General features: G+C 38.1%; 1 protein-coding gene across 1 annotated transcript in view; it reads right to left on the reverse strand.

Annotated features, from left to right (window-relative positions):
• The window catches only part of LOC145254788 (uncharacterized protein F21D5.5-like), a 69,292-nt gene that overhangs the window by 50,169 nt on the left and 498 nt on the right, over positions 1 to 18,625 (reverse strand). Inside the window, exon 2 of the mRNA XM_080113575.1 lies at positions 8,669 to 9,123. Coding sequence (XP_079969701.1) covers positions 8,669 to 9,123 — 455 coding nt within the window. The remainder of the gene's footprint in view (positions 1 to 8,668; positions 9,124 to 18,625) is intronic.

Consider the following 18,625-nt stretch of genomic DNA (forward strand, 5'->3'; position numbering starts at 1 on the left):
GTTGCTTTTCTATTTTCTTTTCCAAATAACAACCAACATGCCTGAGGACAGTTGAAGGTCAATCCGACCGAAACATTACACTATTAACACTCAAGATGAGAACAATAGTCCAATCAATACAAGTAATATAAACAATCAACCCTCATCTAAAAAATTCAGAACTTTACTAAAGTAAAACAATTTTGACTTTTTTTAAATCAAAGAATAAATTCCATTGTGCTGACTTATTCCTCAAGGAATCTATAAAACTGTTCTGTGTGTGTATGCTTTATCTTGTTTCATTTCTCTTCAGTCGAAGTTCTTAAAGACCAAGGGGGCCCCCTTCCTGGGGCTAACACTTGATCTCTATATGAGATACATAAACATTCCAGTAAAGTTCTTCTTTTACCTCTCAAACACTGAGTTAGTAAAGAAAATGAGAACATAATTTTCCCTTCCCCAATTGACCATTTAAATATGTTATAGTATATCTTTCTTGTGATTTCTTGGATTTATTTAACTCTGTTGTATGCCTGTGAGACCTGCATACTCTATAGAAGAGACCTGAAAGAGTTGGAACATTTTCACCAAATAAAACGGTGCAATATTTTACACATAAAGTGGCAGGACTTAATCATGAACACTGAGGTTCTCCTCCACTCATGGGTAGAAAGCATAAAATCCACAATAACAAGACACCATCTATGCTGGGTAGGACACCTTGCCCGAATGCCTGACAACTGTCTACCCAAGCAAGCTCTTTATTAAAAATTTGCCATTGGAACCAGACCCCATGATGCACCAAAACACTGCTTTAACCCTTTGTGACCTGGTTGATTAAACTAATTCGTTCAGTCATATATAAATGAATATAATGGTATAAATAAAGTGAGAATTAATTCAAACACGCCATGTATGTATTAGTTCAAGGTCTGGGTAGATGACAGATACCTCCAGATTGCAACTTCCCTTTGCTTACATTCAGTATGCTGTCATTTTAAATTAACAAATATTTTTGAATCATCTACATTATAATTCAGATTATAAAGGGTTAAAGATCAGCTCAAATCCACCGTTAAGTCAACCAAATTGGGCACAAATAACTGAGAAGTCAATGCAAACAACAAAGACGAGAGAAGAACAGTATATGAAAAATCTTCAAAAACAACAAAAGACTAAAAGAAGAAACAAAAAGTGTCTGAAGAAAAGCCGGAATATATCAACCTGTGAACCTTCTCCTACTATCCCCTGTGGTGACTGCGACCACCTCTTCCATGCACAGATAGAGCTTGTTTCACATTTAGGAAGTGTCAATGAGCAAAATGCATACACATATCTTAGTTCGACCAATGACAACGACGACATTTTAAGTCATTAATATAGTCGCCTTGAAATTTACATAAAATTCATGTTTCTTCTGGAAATAATAATTTCGAAAGTTTATTTAAATGATATAATACATCTTTGAAATATCAGGTTGCTGCATAAGTTCCCGCAGTTTCATAAAAAAATTTTGTTCTGAAACATGTTTTGATATTTGTCAAAATGTTATATATCATCATAAAGCACTTATTCTGTTCTACAAGATAATAGTCATCATTTTTTGTTCATATAATTTTTTCTCGTCTTTCAGAACCGTCAAATGGATTGTCAAGTAAATAAAAAATCCCATTTTCGACACCTCCTTCTTTTAGCCTTTAATCGAGGTCAAAAAGTGAGTGAAGTGACCAAGGATATTTGTGCCATATATGGAGAAAACGCTGTAGCTGAGAGAACTGTTCAAGATTGGTTTACCAGATTCAAACATGGTAATTTTGACCTCAATGACGCTTCTGGTTTTTAATTTTGGGTGCTTTATTCATGGTAGAAAGGGCTTTATTGAAACATTTGTACAAAAAACATTGAAGAAAATTCGGTTAGGGTGGGTGGATGGTGCAGTTCTACGATAACTTTTTCTAAAATTACTGGATTCGGCATTAAATAACCTAAAAAGGGTTGATATGCCATAAGCCAAACCAACCATCAATCCTCCTTGAACTAATCTGGACTTACTCTGCCTTACATCCTTCTTCTCTCCCCACTCCAATATACAAAGTTTATTTGCTTTGGCTGTTTTTTGTTTTACAGCATATTAACTTTTTTTAGGTTATTTAATGCCGAATCCAGTTATTTTCGAAATAGTATTCATGTTGTATTCAGTTATTTTGTAGGTTTTTATTCTTCAAGATTTTTGTATCTTCAATTGCTAGTTTGTAGTGTTTGGTTTGGTTGTTTCATTAGCAATACCACACCATTTTTTTTTTCTTTAGACTAAATAAACTCAAATCAAGCATCATTGAAAAGAGCATAAAAAACAAAGATATGATATCTTTAGTTTTTTAGAACTGGAATTATGACCATTCAAAGTATCAAAAAATGTGCATTTCACTAGGCATTTTGGCTCAAGTCAGTCCTATTCAAATGCATATAAGCTTGTGACTGAAAATGGTAGGAAATTTGCACGATTTACAGACAAAACCATCTTTAAAAAGCTGTATCTTCAGATCTTTTTAAGGTATTACGATGAAATTTTGAACATATCATAATAGCATGAAGGTTTAGTTGCTGTTATTTACGACCATCTCACTTGGTAACTTGTATACTAATTAGCATATTTCAGTTTCATTTTAACAGCTTTAAGTAGAAGCATCGTAAAAACAACTAAGAAAATGGTAAGTAAGGCTTTTTCATCATAGGAAGTATTATTCTGATGAACATTATCATTTGCCATTATAACATCTTGCCCCCAGGTGTTTTTAGGTAAATCAAAACTCCGGGGGGGGGGGGGATGGGTAAAATAATAAAAAAAAAGTTTTGGTAGGTGAGTATGAGGATCGAACCCGAACCTTTTGAGGCAAAGTTGGAAATTAAAGTGTGAAAAAAAAAAAAACAGTGCGACGTTAACCATTGGTCCACCGCGACATACAACGGAGACACGGTTCAATTTATTTATTTAACTATTATAAACAGGTGTCCGCAATAAAAGTTTACTCTGTTGCTTCGATTTGACCTAATTAAGAAGGTCAAATAGAAGTCACGCAGTTAACTTTTGCTGCGAGGCAGCGTTTGGGTTTGTTTACCCAAATTTGACTGTTTTTTTCCCCAACAGATGTTGGGGAGGGGGAAACCAGCTCCCAATTGTCCAGATTGAATAGCAATTGTCATTATATACAACATTAATCAAAGCTGATTGCTTCAGGATGTTTTTCAGCGCGATGCCGAGAAGGTTGTTAACTTTGAATTAGTTTCGCTTTTTATACGAAAAAGCCGAATCAACACACGAGAAGCCAAAATAGCAATAATTTTGTAAAAGTCGATGTAAATAAATCTATACGCTGTAGAGAATAGGAACGACCGTTAAGACGGGACACACAAAAGAGTGACACCGTCGTCTGATGAGTAGTATAAATAGAGCACGCACGCACGCACCGGTGGAAAAACTATGACTACGACGATAGTCGACTCGGAAACTTTACATGGCGCTACGAACAGGATTTATTTTTCAACATAATTTCTTTTGCCCGATTTTTGGAGTATAATGGCGTCAGGACAACACGAGGATGGCCAATACATGCAGTTGATTCAACAACTAATAAATCTGCAAAGAGAAAACAATGAGCTTCGCGGAGGGAGTGCCTCGAGTCGGTCTAACACCAAGAAACCAGACCGGCCACGTATCGAACATGGATTCACCGACGCGGACTGGGCGCTTTTCATCGACTCGTGGGCCCGATACAAACAAATGTGCGGCCTTACCGACCCCGTGGAAATCCGCAATGAACTAAGGACAGCCTGCTCAAATAAGGTAAATAGACTTTTATTTGACTTAGTTGGGTCTGGAACCCTTAATTCTGTCACAGAGGAACAACTCTTAAGGCATATACAGTTCATTGCGGTGAAAGGTCTACACCCGGAGGTGCATAGACATAAATTTCATAACATCAGACAACAGACGGGGGAGGGACCCACACAGTTCTTGGCAAAGCTTCGGTCCCAGGCACGGTTTTGCAATTTCACGGTTCTGTGCCCCAACGAGAACTGCCGGCAAGCCGTAAACTATTCGGAGGACATGGTAGCTGGCCAACTCGTAGCTGGTCTGGCAAATGCGGAGTACCAGTGTAAATTGCTGGCCGAAGCAAATATTCTAACCACTGTGGAGCAGAAGCTTCACAGGCTGGTTAGTTTAGAAACTACAGAGACGTCTGCTCCTCAGTTGCAACGAGGCTCAGAGGGACACTCAACTTTTGGCCTACTAACAACCAAAAAAAAACCAGCTCGGAAGGAGCAGCCGCTCAAAAACCCTCAGAATAGTCCTTGTGAAGGGTGTGGGAGGACCTCACACCCCAGTGGGTTAAAAGGGCGGAAGAACTGCCCGGCGAGGGGGCTGAAATGTTTTAATTGTGGCGTCACAGGCCACTTACAAAGAGTGTGCCGGAAACAGGAGAGGTCGACCGCGGAGTCAACAAACGATGCCACACGTCAATCGAGTATTTTCGGCAGCAGAATGGAGGGGGCACCGGCATGTTACAATCAAAAAGGTAGAATAGCAGCAGTGTCACACCTTACATGGAGCAGTGGTGGGTTCAGGAGAAGTCCTCCTGAGCCACCACCCTCATTAATGGTCGATGTGTCCCTGATACCAGAGTCCCAGGCTAAATTCGGGTGCGCTTTGGATAAGGGAGTAAGCCGTCGAAAACACCGCATCCAGGCCATTGCAGATACCGGTGCCCAGACGTGTTCGAGTGGCCCAGAAATATTGAAAATATTAGGGTGCACCAACAGGATCCTGATACCTACCACCCACAGGATACGAGGAATCACAGACGAACCCCTAGATATCAAGGGGGTGGTCCTGACTCGGATTAAGCTCGGTCAGAAGGAAACGCGACAAGTGGTCTACGTTTCAGAAAACACGTCAGGATTCTACTTGTCAGAATCGGCCCTCAAAGACCTAGGAGTAATCAATTGCGACTTCCCACATCGAGTATCAAAGGCCGATTTATCGGCTTCAGAAAGTGGGACAGCACCATGTGGATGTCCGAAAAGAGAATCCGTCCCAGACAAGCCAGCGAGGATCCCGTTTACCCCCACTGAAGATAATAGGGAACGGTTAGAGAAGTGGTTACGTGAACACTTTAAGTCCAGCGCATTCAACACCTGCCCCCATCAACCGTTACAAGTCATGGTAGGGAGGCCGCTGGATATAACTTTTACCCCGGGGGCGAAACCATCGGCCATACACACACCCATTCCAGTCCCTCATCACTGGAAGAAAAGGGTAAAGGATGATTTGGATCGAGATGTTGCGTTGGGTATTATCGAACCGGTACCAGCAGGCACACCTACGATCTGGTGTTCGAGGATGGTAGTCGCTCCAAAGAAAGACGGGTCACCAAGAAGGACGGTAGACCTACAAAAATTGAATGCAGCAACGATGAGAGAGACTCATCACACACCGTCCCCTTTTAATCAGGGTTTTCACGCATCCGGGGACGGGTACACGCGCCGGTTCGATGACATCACAGTTGACATGCCTCGAAAGACCCGGTGCATAGACGACACACTCCTATGGGACAGGTCCTTAGAATTGGCTTTCTGGCATACTGTGGACTATATTACCCATTGTGGTAAAAGTGGGATAGTCTTTAACCCTGACAAATTTCAATTTGCTGACGATGAAGTTGAATTTGCCGGCTTTGTGATAACCTCGGACGGCGTGAAGCCAACTAAAAAAATGACGGAGGCTATTCTCAATTTCCCGACCCCAACGAGCATTACTGGTATCAGGTCCTGGTTTGGTTTAGTTAACCAGGTGTCGTATACATTTGCACAGGCCGATATAATGGCCCCTTTTCGAGAGTTGCTGCGGACAAAGAACCGTAAATTTTACTGGGACGACACATTGAATAGACTTTTCGAAGAGTCGAAGAGGAATAGCGTTCAGAAAATCGAAGAAGGGGTGAAAACCTTCGATATGAACAGAGCGACCTGCCTTTCAACCGACTTCAGTAAGGTTGGCATTGGGTATTTTCTGTTCCAGAAGCATTGCCAATGCCCAACGGAATTAGGTCCCAACTGTGGTAAGGACCACTGGAAGATGATTTTGGCCGGGTCTCGCTTCACGAAAAATGCAGAATCTCGTTATTCCCCTATAGAGGGGGAGGCTCTAGCGCTGATTTATGGCTTGGAGTCTTGTAGGATGTTCATCCTGGGATCCCCAGACCTATTGGTCACCGTGGACCACCAGCCCCTAGTGAAAATTTTCTCGGATCAGATCCTGGAGAATATAAAAAATCCCCGCCTGTTCTCATTCAAGGAGCGGTCGTTGATGTACAGGTTCCAGATTAAGCATGTTCCCGGGAAACTCAACGCAGCACCGGACTGCACATCCCGATACCCGGCGCCGTCAAGACACAGCAGACTAAAGGGCACTGACACTTCCCAGCAAATCGAGGGGAGTATACAAGCATCCATCATAGCTGCATATGCACATGACCCCAAGTTCCGAGCGATCACCTGGGATAGGATAGTCGCAGCTGCAGCCACCGATGAGGAGTGCCGAACGTTGGCGTCATACATTCAAGACGGGTTCCCAAGGTCACGCCACAAACTACCACCAGAAATCCGGCAATTCTGGCCGATGGCAGACCAACTATATTGTCTGGAAGGGGTACCCATAAAAGGGGACAAAATTTTGATACCAAAACGGCTAAGAGCCGAGGTGTTAGAGGCATTACACTCCGCCCATCAAGGGCCGAATGTTGTCGAGGTATGTTGGCTAACGCCAGACAGCGGTTATTTTGGCCTGGTTTAGACGCCAGCATCCGACAAACAAGGGCGCAATGTCGGAGTTGCAATTCGATCGCCCCATCCCAGCCTAGGGAACCATTAATGCCACCCATAAACCCAGAATTCCCATTTCAAAAGACAGTCACTGACTTGCTAGATATGCACGGGAAAAGTTACATGGTATACGCGGACCGATATACTGGTTGGATTGAGGTCACACCACTACCATCAGGAAGGGCTGCAGCGGTGTATAACGCCCTGAGGGTTTGGTTTTGCACGTATGGTGCGCCGGAGGAAATATCATCCGATGGAGGGCCACCATTCGATTCACTAGAATACAAATCGTTCCTAGAAGACTGGGGCGTAAAAAGGCGCATATCATCTGCACATTACCCCCAGAGTAATGGCTGAGCTGAACTGGCCGTAAAAACGGCCAAAAGAATGCTGATGGACTGCGTTGATGGCTACGGACACCTACATCATGATCGGGCAGCACGGGCGATGATGACTCATAGGAATACGCCCAGTCAGGACCTTGGATTGTCGCCGGCGGAAATGCTATATGGTCGAACAGTAAGGGGCCATCTCCCCGCACTTCGCAAAAAATACTGCATCCACAAGCGTTGGACGGAGACGAGAGATTTGAGAGAGAGGGCGATGGCGAAAAGGCACGTACTTAACAAAGAACAGTACGACATACACAGCCGCCCCCTCCAACAGCTCCGAGTCGGCGAGTCTGTGCAGGTGCAGAATCAGGAGGGACCAAATCCACAACGATGGGCGAAAACTGGGAGAGTCGTCGAGACAATGGGTAACAGGCAGTACAGGATACGGTTGGATGGTAGCGGCAGGATCACATTACGCAATCGCCGTTTCCTCAGGAAAATCAAACCGGTCATGGATACGCCGGAGTATCCACTCACTCAACAACCCCATCAACCACCTCCCCAAACACCAAGAAGGGAGGACAGCAAACCACCGTGCAACATGCATAAGATGATGGAGGTGGAAGAAGCTGATTGTGACACATCAGAAACAGATATGGAGGTGGACCAAGATCCGATCAACCACAAGCCAATGCAGACGAGTCCGGTCCCACGACGCAGCATGAGGGTAACACGAGCACCAAGGCCACTTTCCCCTCAAATGCAAGGACCAACTCACTACTACATGGAATTCTCCAGTCACATGACCACAAAACGTCGGTAGTGTGGTCACATGGTGGGGGGAGGGCATGTAGAGAATAGGAACGACCGTTAAGACGGGACACAGAAAAGAGTGACATCGTCGTCTGATGAGTAGTATAAATAGAACACGCACGCACGCACCGGTGGAAAAACTACGACTACGACGATAGTCGACTCGGGAACTTTACATACGCGACATGCGTTCTCAAATCCTAGATATTATTATCTATGGCCTATATAAACACTTCTAAGCGATTGTAACCCCCCCCCCCCGGGACCGTGTGCGAGAAAAGCCTTTGCGAGACATACACAAAATGGTCACACACATTTTGCCTTTTATATATATAAATATTCCGATACAAAACCTACTTAAGAACACTGCCAGACACATAAAATACCGTTGTGTGAAATTTCACAAAAATCAGTCCAGCCATTTTAGAGTTTGTACAGAACGAACACACAGACAGACAAAGTTCCTTTTATATAACAGTAGAGATCTTATACCTCACTTTAAACTCCCCCCTCCCTACTCACTGTTTCCATCAACTTTCACTGGTGCTACCAGACCAAGCTCTCTGAAGATACTGGCTTTCTGGTTTAAAATGTTTACGTAAAAAAAAAAAAATGAATAAAAAAATAAAATAAAAAGATTTTTCCAAATTTTTTTTAATTACCTCTTTATGAATTTTTTTTTCATTTTCCGTCGATGACACTGGATTAATTTTTTCCTGTTTTGAATTTAATTTTCCATTGTTCAAAGGGCTTTCAGATTTCTTCCGACTACTCCGACTATTCGGCAGGGAATCATCTTCAGAATGTTTGAATTTATTTGAAGATCTGTCCTTGTGTTCAGTCTTGAGTTTCTTTGCAGGTATGTTTTCTTCTTCCGTATCGAAATGTCGTTTTTTTACTGATTTGTCTTTGACTTGTGAGGAGTTGGGCGAATTCAAGTAATGTTTCCGGACTTTAATCACGTGTGGATATTCATTTGCAAGTATGTGCAGTGTTGAGGTGATGGGTAACCGAGTTATCTCCCCTTTAAAAAGCTCTCTGTCATCAACTGCTGAATTGTTACTGCCCAACTGTTTTACCATGACATCACCAGATTCCCAATCAGCACAAATCTCAACTACAAAAGAATTAAAAAATACATTGCATTATGCGAAGACTTCATCTACAGAGTTCACAATTACACAATATAATCATACATTCATGACAGTTAAACAACAAATGATACTTTTTTTTTACTTTATGGTCACCAAAAACAAAAAAAAAATGGACTAATTATCAAATACATTAAATAGTTACCTTCAGACCAAAATTTTATTTTCATTATAAGCATATAACACATTAATCGACAAGTCCCGAGCCTAACTAATAAAACACAAAAATTCACGCAAAATTCATTTTTACTCATCAACATTGTCTCCTTCTTGGTTGATACACCGATTACAATGCTCCTCTATCTTTTTTTTTTTTTTTTTTTTTTTTTTTTGTAAAACGATTTCTCTCTGCCTTCAAAGTACGCCTCAATTTCTGATATCACATTTTCATTGAAGACTAATCTATTTCCTGGAAGCACCTTTTTTTTTTGCATGGAAATTGCTCCAGATAAGACATGAAGCCATCTTATGTAAAGAGCTAAAATAAAAAAAGAGGGTAAAACTTGTCAAGAGTGCTCTGTTTTACGATTGTTTTGAAAATGGAACGGAAATTTAAATTTCGTTCCATTTTAATCTTTTTTTTTTATTACGCATGCCCCAACAAAAACGAAAACTCACCGTTCACATTCGAAATGTCAACTTTTATAAATTTTCGAGTATGCTGACAAGGTTGAGGGTGTCTATTCCGAAAGCCGTTCTTAACATGAGGAAGTTGGCGGTGTTTATTTTGAAAGCTGTTCTTAACATTGGGAGATTGGGGGTGCCTATTCCAAAAACCGTTCTTAACATGGGGAGGTTGGGGATGTCTATTCTGAAAGCTATTCTTAACATGGGGAGGTTGAGGGTGTTTATTTCAAAAGCTGTTCTTCGTTATACCCGAAACCTATAAAAGTCGACATTTCGAATGTGAACGGTGAGTTGGACTTAATGTAAAATATACCAAAATTTTTACCAAATTGACTTTGTTTAAAAATTAAATTATTTTGTTTTTGTTGATAAAATTTTGTTTTTATAAAAAAAAAAAAATTTTACCAAATTGACTTTGTTTAAAAATTAAATTATTTTGTTTTTGTTGATAAAATTTTGTTTTTATAAAAAAAAAAATTTTACCAAATTGACTTTGTTTAAAAATTAAATTATTTTGTTTTTGTTGATAAAATTTTGTTTTTATAAAAAAAAAATTTTTACCAAATTGACTTTGTTTAAAAATTAAATTATTTTGTTTTTGTTGATAAAATTTTGTTTTTATAAAAAATTTTTTTACCAAATTGACTTTGTTTAAAAATTAAATTATTTTGTTTTTGTTGATAAAATTTTGTTTTTATAAAAAAAAAAATTTTACCAAATTGACTTTGTTTAAAAATTAAATTATTTTGTTTTTGTTGATAAAATTTTGTTTTTATAAAAAAAAAAAATTGGTCTTAGATGCATTAAAAGTAAGCAGCTACTTTTTCCCCGTTGTACCACGTGCTCAAGATCAGAGGAGAGCGCATCAAAGACAACTTGATCGTTTACAGTCTTTGATGTGCTGCCATAGATGGTAGTGTCGTCAGCATAAATGTCTACAAATAATCTTAGAATGTGATTTGGAAGATCATTAATGTAGATCAGGAAGAGAGTTGGACCCAGGATGGACTCCTGAGAGACTCCAGCATAATTACTATGAGTTTCTGATTTCTACCCATCAACCACTATTATGAACATATCAGAGAGAAATGATTTAATAATGGAGAAGACATTTCCAGCTATACCATAGCTGGAGATCTTGTGAAGTAGACCTTTATGCCATACCCTATCAAAGGCCTTTGATATGACAAGAGCAATTGTCTTAGAAAGGAAGCCTCCTTCGAGAGATTCACTAATTCTATGAGATAACCATAAGCACATCTGCTGTAGATCTAGCAGAATGGAAACCATATTGCATGTCACCAAGAAGGTTATTTTTGCTGAGGTGGTTGACTACTTCTCTATTTAACACAGATTCCAGTAACTTACTCATGTCGCACAGGATACTTATTAGTCTATACTGAAAGGGAGATGACCGATAACCTGAATTCTTAAATACAAGGCATACTGATGAGGTTTTCCAGGGTGTTGGGAATTTAATGTAAAATGATAACCCACTTCCCAACGAGATTGTGTTTGTTACTGAATTTTTGAGATGAGGATTGATAATTTGAATTATTCAAACTACTATTCTCATCTTGAGTGTTATTTGCACTACATTTTGGCTGAAGACAGTTTCTTAGACTGGCTAAAAAATAATGGTATAGAGGTCTAACCTATACAATACTACTATTACTACAGGCACAGTGAGGATTAAGCCTTCAATGAAGATTGTGCAGTTTAGCGAACAAATGAAAGAGGTTAAAAAAAAATGAAATATACAAAAAATAAATGTTGCCATACCCCCCCCCCCCAAAAAAAATTTACTTTTATATCTACTTATCTGTAAAAAGTGAATATTTGAAAAAAAAAAAAAAGAGCGTTTAAAACTACTTAAAACCTGATCAAATTATTGTTTTTTTTTTAATAATATTTTTAAGTTAAATTCGATTTTTACAATATTTTTGTTTATTAAATTGTTAAATGAAAGTACAGAATAGTTAGAATACACCCTCCCCTCCCCTCCCTATATTAAGAATGGCTTTCGGGGTTTTTTTACTATACACATAGATTCAAAAAAGTAAATAATAAATGTTCGAAATTTCTTTGAACTTTTTCTTTCTTTAATTCTTTGAATTGTTTTTTTTTTTTACTTTTAGCTTAACTTGCTTTTCTCTTCTCTTCTCTATATAAGTAAAATGAACTCATTTTTTGCCCCATGTGAGTTTGATCTTAATAGGATTAAAAATCACGACATTACATTCAAATGTAATGTCCCCACACTTCAGCACAGGATCTGAGGTGTGCTATAGGACTACTACCCTTACAGTGCCTTGATATTCGTACATTTCTATATTTTTTCCGGTGAGAGTTCACTGCCACAATCGGTTAGAATCAATGAAAGTTGTAAAATATTTTCTCTCTATTCAATTCATACTCCGCCCGCGACCACTTAACACTGCTGCAGATACGTCCACAGGGGAATATACGAGGAACACCAGTTTGAGTTCTTAGTTGCTTAAAAAATATGGATTGGCATTTTTCCGTCGGGTGAAATGCGACTTTACATTCCAGTTATTCTGTGGGTTACTTGTGCCATTTTATAAATTTCTTCTTCTTTTTTTCACTTTTTTCCTCACTTTATATTTTTTCTCTTTTTGTAGGAGGGTGAGGGTTGCGATTCGAAGGATTACTTAAACGAAATGAACTAACATTGGATTCCAGTTTTTACAAGAAACTTTAACAGTCAGCCGCCAGCGTTCTCCAAATCTTGCACCGATTAGTCGCTTTAATATTTTATTTACTGTCTTTATACTTCTATTATGTTTGCACTGATTTCATACGCGATACTAGTTGGGGAGAGCCGACTTCCTATTTTCGGATTAGTTACTTATTCATTATTTATTTCTATATATTGCATTTCTGAGAGTTTCATTAGCACAATTACTACTACGCTATCGATATTGGAATCAGACAACATTCAAATTGGTTAACAGCGACAACAAAGAAAACAATACACCAAAAGAAACCAACACTAAAAAAAATAAAAAATACGGCCAGTTTTCTGGTTTTATTTATTCATTTTTTCTTTCTTTTTCATTGAAACAAAGAAAAATAAATAAATAAAATCTAATAAACATATTTTCATTATACACAGTAAGTTTTACTTTTTTGAATTTTGTTTTTCCATTTAAAAAAAAACAAAAAAATTAGATTTAAATAAACATATTTGCATTTTACGCGGTAACTTTTTTTGGGCGGGGGCTCTTTTTTTCCCCTTTTTTCCTTTGGCATTCTTTCACGTTCGTTTTGTTTTTTTATTTCTTTCAATTTTATGCGTCCTATATTAGCTAAACCAGGGGGGGGATCTATACATATAAAAGCTAAAATGTGTGTGTGTGTGTGTGTGTTCGTTCACCCTAAACTCGGCCACCTCCTGCTACTACGACAATAACGTCATGTTTGACCTAGAAAACGTTCACATTAGTTTCAACCACCTGCAAGTGTTTTTAAAGGGTTAATTTTATCCGTTCTCAATTGTGTGTCTCTTTGGCATAGACGTAACGTGTCAGGCATTTTTTTTTTCACCTTAACCTCGATGCTTCGGGTTCGAGCCTGTCTTTCTACCTGAACCTTTTTTCCTCTTTTACACTTTTTTTTTCTTTTTTTTTTTACATTTGTTTGCTGTTTTGCTTTGTTTTGGTTTTTCCAATTTTTTATAACATCGGGTTTTTTTTAAATGAAAACAGCCCCCCCTCCTACATACACACCTCCAAACATCCGGGCAACGCCAGGTACCTTCCCCCCCGCTAGTATTGTATATTTCACCATTCAGTTTTGTTATGCTTGTGTTGTTCAGCTTGGCTAGTAGAAAAGTAGGTGCTTATGTATTTTTGGTACTGCGCTATTTTTAAATAGTTTTTCAGGTTAAATTCAAGTTTCATGTCCTTTTTTATTATTGTTAAGTGGAAGCACAGAATAGTTACAAAACACTCTCCCCTCGCCATGTTAAGAACGGCTTTTGAAATAATAACGTTATTATGTCAACACTGTATAAAAAATACATAAGTACTGAAAAGTGTTCTAATGCTACACTTCACCTTTTCTGTAGTCAGTGGAGAAGAAATCCTTCTAGAATGAGGCAATTTTTAATTTTGTTCTCATCCAGAGTTGCACGTTTTGGAGAGATGGATTTCTCCACATTAAAAACCGACCTTGTGTCTAACTCTGCCCTCGTGGGAAGGCAAGTAAATAGGAACAAATATGGCAGCTTGTCGAAAATTTAATTCTGAACATAGTAGGGCTGGATGATCCGAGATGGGGGCCGGTTCAAAGGTCGCGAAATGATCGTTATTTCCCGACCCCATATTGGGAGTCAGTTAACCGCTAGTTGAAAAAACATGATGCATTGACTCTCTGGTAAGATATTGGACTAGCTCCGAAAGGAACGAATGACCCCGCATTCCACAGAGGCCCCCGTCCACAGCATACCTTACACCACGCCTAGACTTGGAAGGTGCAAATACGTCGGCAAGCAACGAGTAACAGAGAAAGTACTCACCGAGGTAGTTAGAAAACTGCCTCATCACGTAACACTTTAAACGCAGTATAAGAAAACTACTGGCAGACAGGGAACACCGCAGAACATGGACGATGTCAACTCCCCTCAGAACTCTCTCGAATGAAGTGGTGTGCACCAGGTGATTGAACCAAATAACGACGACCTGACCCAAGGCATGTTCAATATATAACCAAGGACCGGCCAGCCACCCACCACTCCTCCCAGTCGCAACGTAAAATGGCAGAGTCAAAAACGCCCCGGGATAGAACCGACCTTCTCAAAGCTTTCCAGACATTGGACTATCTCTTATTTTTTCCACAAGCTGAAAAACATTTTTCAACGCCAATAAACGCATTACAATACATTAAAACCCCTCAAGAATTTCTGTCATGCGCTCTTGTTCTAAGTTAATAACTAGACACTACTTGTGTTTCAAACTTTAAAATAAGTAAAAACATTAAAGCCTTTTTTTTAGTTTGTTGTCTTTTTTTTGGGAAGGGGGTAATAAAGGTATGTAAAGACACTTTGCAATATTTTTCAATAATTATTTACAAAAAATTTTTCGATACTTGTACAGTTTAATCTAGACATCAATAAATGAAAATATCGAAAAGAGGTTATATTTTATGGCTCCATTTTGGACTGAAGATCTCCGAAAAAAAAAAAATTTCACTTAATTTCATCAAGTAGTTGTTTTTTTTTTTTTACAGCGGAAAAACATGTTTTTATTACATCACATTGAAGGTAGCCATCTTTGAATTTTTGGAACACGCCACGGGGAGATAACTCAGTTTAAAGCACCGACCTCCCCCCCCCATCTTTAATTCTAGCTTTTCTTCCTAAAAATCGAACCTTTTGCTCGGTATCATAACAAATTGTTTTTTTTTTTTCGCTGTAAAAAAAAAAAAAAAAAAAACTATTTGATGAAATTAAGTGAATTTTTTTATTCAGAGAACTTGATTCCATAACGGATCCGTACAATATTACCTTTTTTTTCGATATTTTCATTTTTTAATGTCTTGATTAAACTGTACAAGTACCAAACTTTCTATATGTTCACAATTTATTTTAATCAAAATTAAATTGTTTTCTAAAAATATATTATTTATGTTTACATTTTGTTTAAGTAAAACTAAGAAATTCATTTTAAAAATATTGTTTATATCAATCTTCATTTAAAGGGTTACTTTTCGGAAGCATCGCCGATTTTTGACCTAAACTTCCAAAATTTCAGAACGAGGCTCGTCTGCTGGACCTACTTCCTTTATTAGCACCAATAAAAGCAAGATACGTTCTTTTTTGGATATCCTGGATAAGTTTTCAGTGTTTTTTTATTGAATGTAAAATGTTTATTCGGTTCGAAAACGAGTAATGTTGGACGCTGCCGGGGAACAAGAAATGATGGCTGCGAAGTCTTTGAGGACTCGACAATCACTTCAAAATAAAAAAATAAAACGAAATGGGGTACTGGTCGCGGTAAGAGTTCCCTGCCGAACACCTTAAAAAATCAATGACTTCTCCCCACGCATGCGCAAAGAACATGTTTTAGTTGCCATAGTAATAAAATACATTACTACACATTTATTAATAATATCTCACTTTTAATCACTTTTATCGACTTTTTTTAACTTTTCTTTTTAACTTTTTAATAGCATTTTCTTTTTAAATGACAACGTTAATGTTTATGAATATTGAAATAAAATACATTACTACACATTTATTAATAATATCTTCTTTTTTTTTACTGTTTTACTGTTTGTGTCACTTTTATCGACTTTATTTTTTTCTGTTTTGTTAGAAATTTCAGAATGCAAGGGCGATAACCGCGTGATTTACAATCACGCGATTATTTCAACCAATGGTATTGCGTTGTTCAGTTGCTAAGGAGGATTCAGAATTGGCGGGAATTTTGTGTTTCAAAAAACAGATTTCAACTGGGCGCCGAAATAGACGGACGCACGTAATCTCGCTCCGTGCCTATTGAACAAAGGCATGGTTCTAAAACAAGATTTCAACTCAGCGCCGAAGAAGACGGACGCACGTAATCAATCTCGCTCCGTGCCTATTGAACTAAGGCATGGTTCTAAAACAAGATTTCAACAGGACGCCGAAAAGGACGGACGCTCGTAATCTCGCTCCGTGCCTATTGAACTAAGGCATGGTTCTAAAACAGATTTCAACTCGGCGCCGAAGAAGACGGACGCACGTAATCTCGCTCCGTGCCTATTGAACTAAGGCATGGTTCTAAAACAAGATTCAACTTGGCGTCAAAAAGGACAGACGCACGTAATCTCGCTCCGTGCCTATTGAACTAAGGCATGGTTCTAAAACAAGATTCAACTTGACGTCGTGCCAAGCAGACGCGCGTAATCTCGCTCTATGCCTAATGAACTAAGACATGGTTCTACACCATTTATTTCTCCGCTCATTTAAATGCAGATATTAGCCGGAGGCTAAAATGTTCTACGGATTAATTACTTCATCATCTCTGCCCGCAAAGGGGCATATTATTTTATGATCATCGATCGCAAAGTGCGTTGATCGTATCGACAGTCTGGAAGGATTTCGCGAACCCTCAACCAATTCTACGAGCGGCCGAGTCTACCAGCATCTTTACAAGAAGAAAACTACCTACGCCTTTCAAGGCATGAACTACAACTACCATCGCCTTTCAAGGCAAGAAATACCCGCCATTTGGCAGAAGCTAAAGAGAGCACTCTTTTGCAATATGGACTCCTTTTTTACCCTTTTGTAAATAAAATTATTCTTGGATTTAAGGTGAGCCTTTGTTGCTTTTTCTGAGTCTCTTTCATTCTGCTTAGGCAAAAACGGGTAAGATAATTTCTTACAGTTTTAAATGACTACGTTTTACTGTTTATGTGTCACTTTTATCGACTTTTTCTTTTCTTTTTTAATAGCATTTTCTTAAAATGAATATTAAAATAATTTCCCAACTTTTTTCATTTCTATGTGTTTTTAGTTTTGTGTGTTGAATGAAACTTTTATTTTTCATTACAACAATAGTTATCGACCCCGGTTCTTTGGCTGACAAACGACATCTGTCGGCGGTTCTTGAAACTAAATTACACGCATTCGCTTCATGTTACTGACATTGCAGAAGTGCCAATGGTGCCATAGGTGTTATTGTAAATTAACACTCTTAGCTAATTCCGTAAAATGAGATTCTACTTTTTTAGGCGAATTTGCACCCTCCCCATGTTAAGAATGGCTTTTTAAATAATAGCGTTATTGACACATAAACAGTAAAAAAAAAGATATTAATAAATGTGTAGTAATGTATTTTATTTCAATATTCATAAACATTAACGTTGTCATTTAAAAAGAAAATGCTATTAAAAAGTAAAAAAAAAAGTTTAAAGTCGATAAAAGTGATTAAAAGTGAGATATTATTAATAAATGTGTAGTAACGTATTTTATTTCAATATTCATAAACATTAACGTTGTCATTAAAAAAAAAATGCTATTAAAAAGTAAAAAAAAAGTTTAAAGTCGATAAAAGTGATTAAAAGTGAGATATTATTAATAAATGTGTAGTAATGTATTTTATTACTATGGCAACTAAAACATGTCCTTTGCGCATGCGTGGGGAGAAGTCATTGTTTTTTGAGGGTGTTCGGCAGGGAACTCTTACCGCGACCAGTACCCGAAAGGGTGATAGAAACCCACCCAATAAATGTTACTGTGACATTTAAATTGTTAGACAAACTGTCCCCTCCCTATGTTAAGATTTGCTTTCTAAATAGCACCATTATTTCAGCGCAATAACATGGATGTGCACCTACCCGCCATTGTTGGTCCAGTCATAACGGACATTTACGAGAAATCCGGTTCGTAATATGCACAACTACCGACTTCCGGATCATCATACACTGCATAAAAAAAAAAAGTGCAAGTGCACTTACTGATCCGCGTATTTCCAAGTTTAATTAAAATTTTATATGTTTTTTTTATTCAATTGCAAAGTTAAAGTATAGAATAGGTACAAAACATCCTCCCCATGTTAAGAATGGCTTTTTAAATAATAACATTATTTCAGCACGGATCAATAAGTGTACTAGTACCCCCCCCCCAAAAAAAAGTAAACAATGTCACTTAAGAAACAAACAAAATATTTTTTAAAAATTTGTTATTGTTTTGTTTTAGAAATCAGAATTTTATCTTGTGTAGTAGCCTTTTGGATATTCTAACTCGTTAAACGATTTTACAGGGTCTATATTAGCATTCATGGGGGCCGATCTATTTAAGCACACACAAAATTGAAACGAAACGAAGAGGCAATA

The sequence above is a fragment of the Euprymna scolopes genome, chromosome 30 (assembly GCF_053919585.1).
Source record: "Euprymna scolopes isolate OS-2025 chromosome 30, ASM5391958v1, whole genome shotgun sequence".
In the NCBI taxonomy this organism is placed as follows: domain Eukaryota; kingdom Metazoa; phylum Mollusca; class Cephalopoda; order Sepiida; family Sepiolidae; genus Euprymna; species Euprymna scolopes.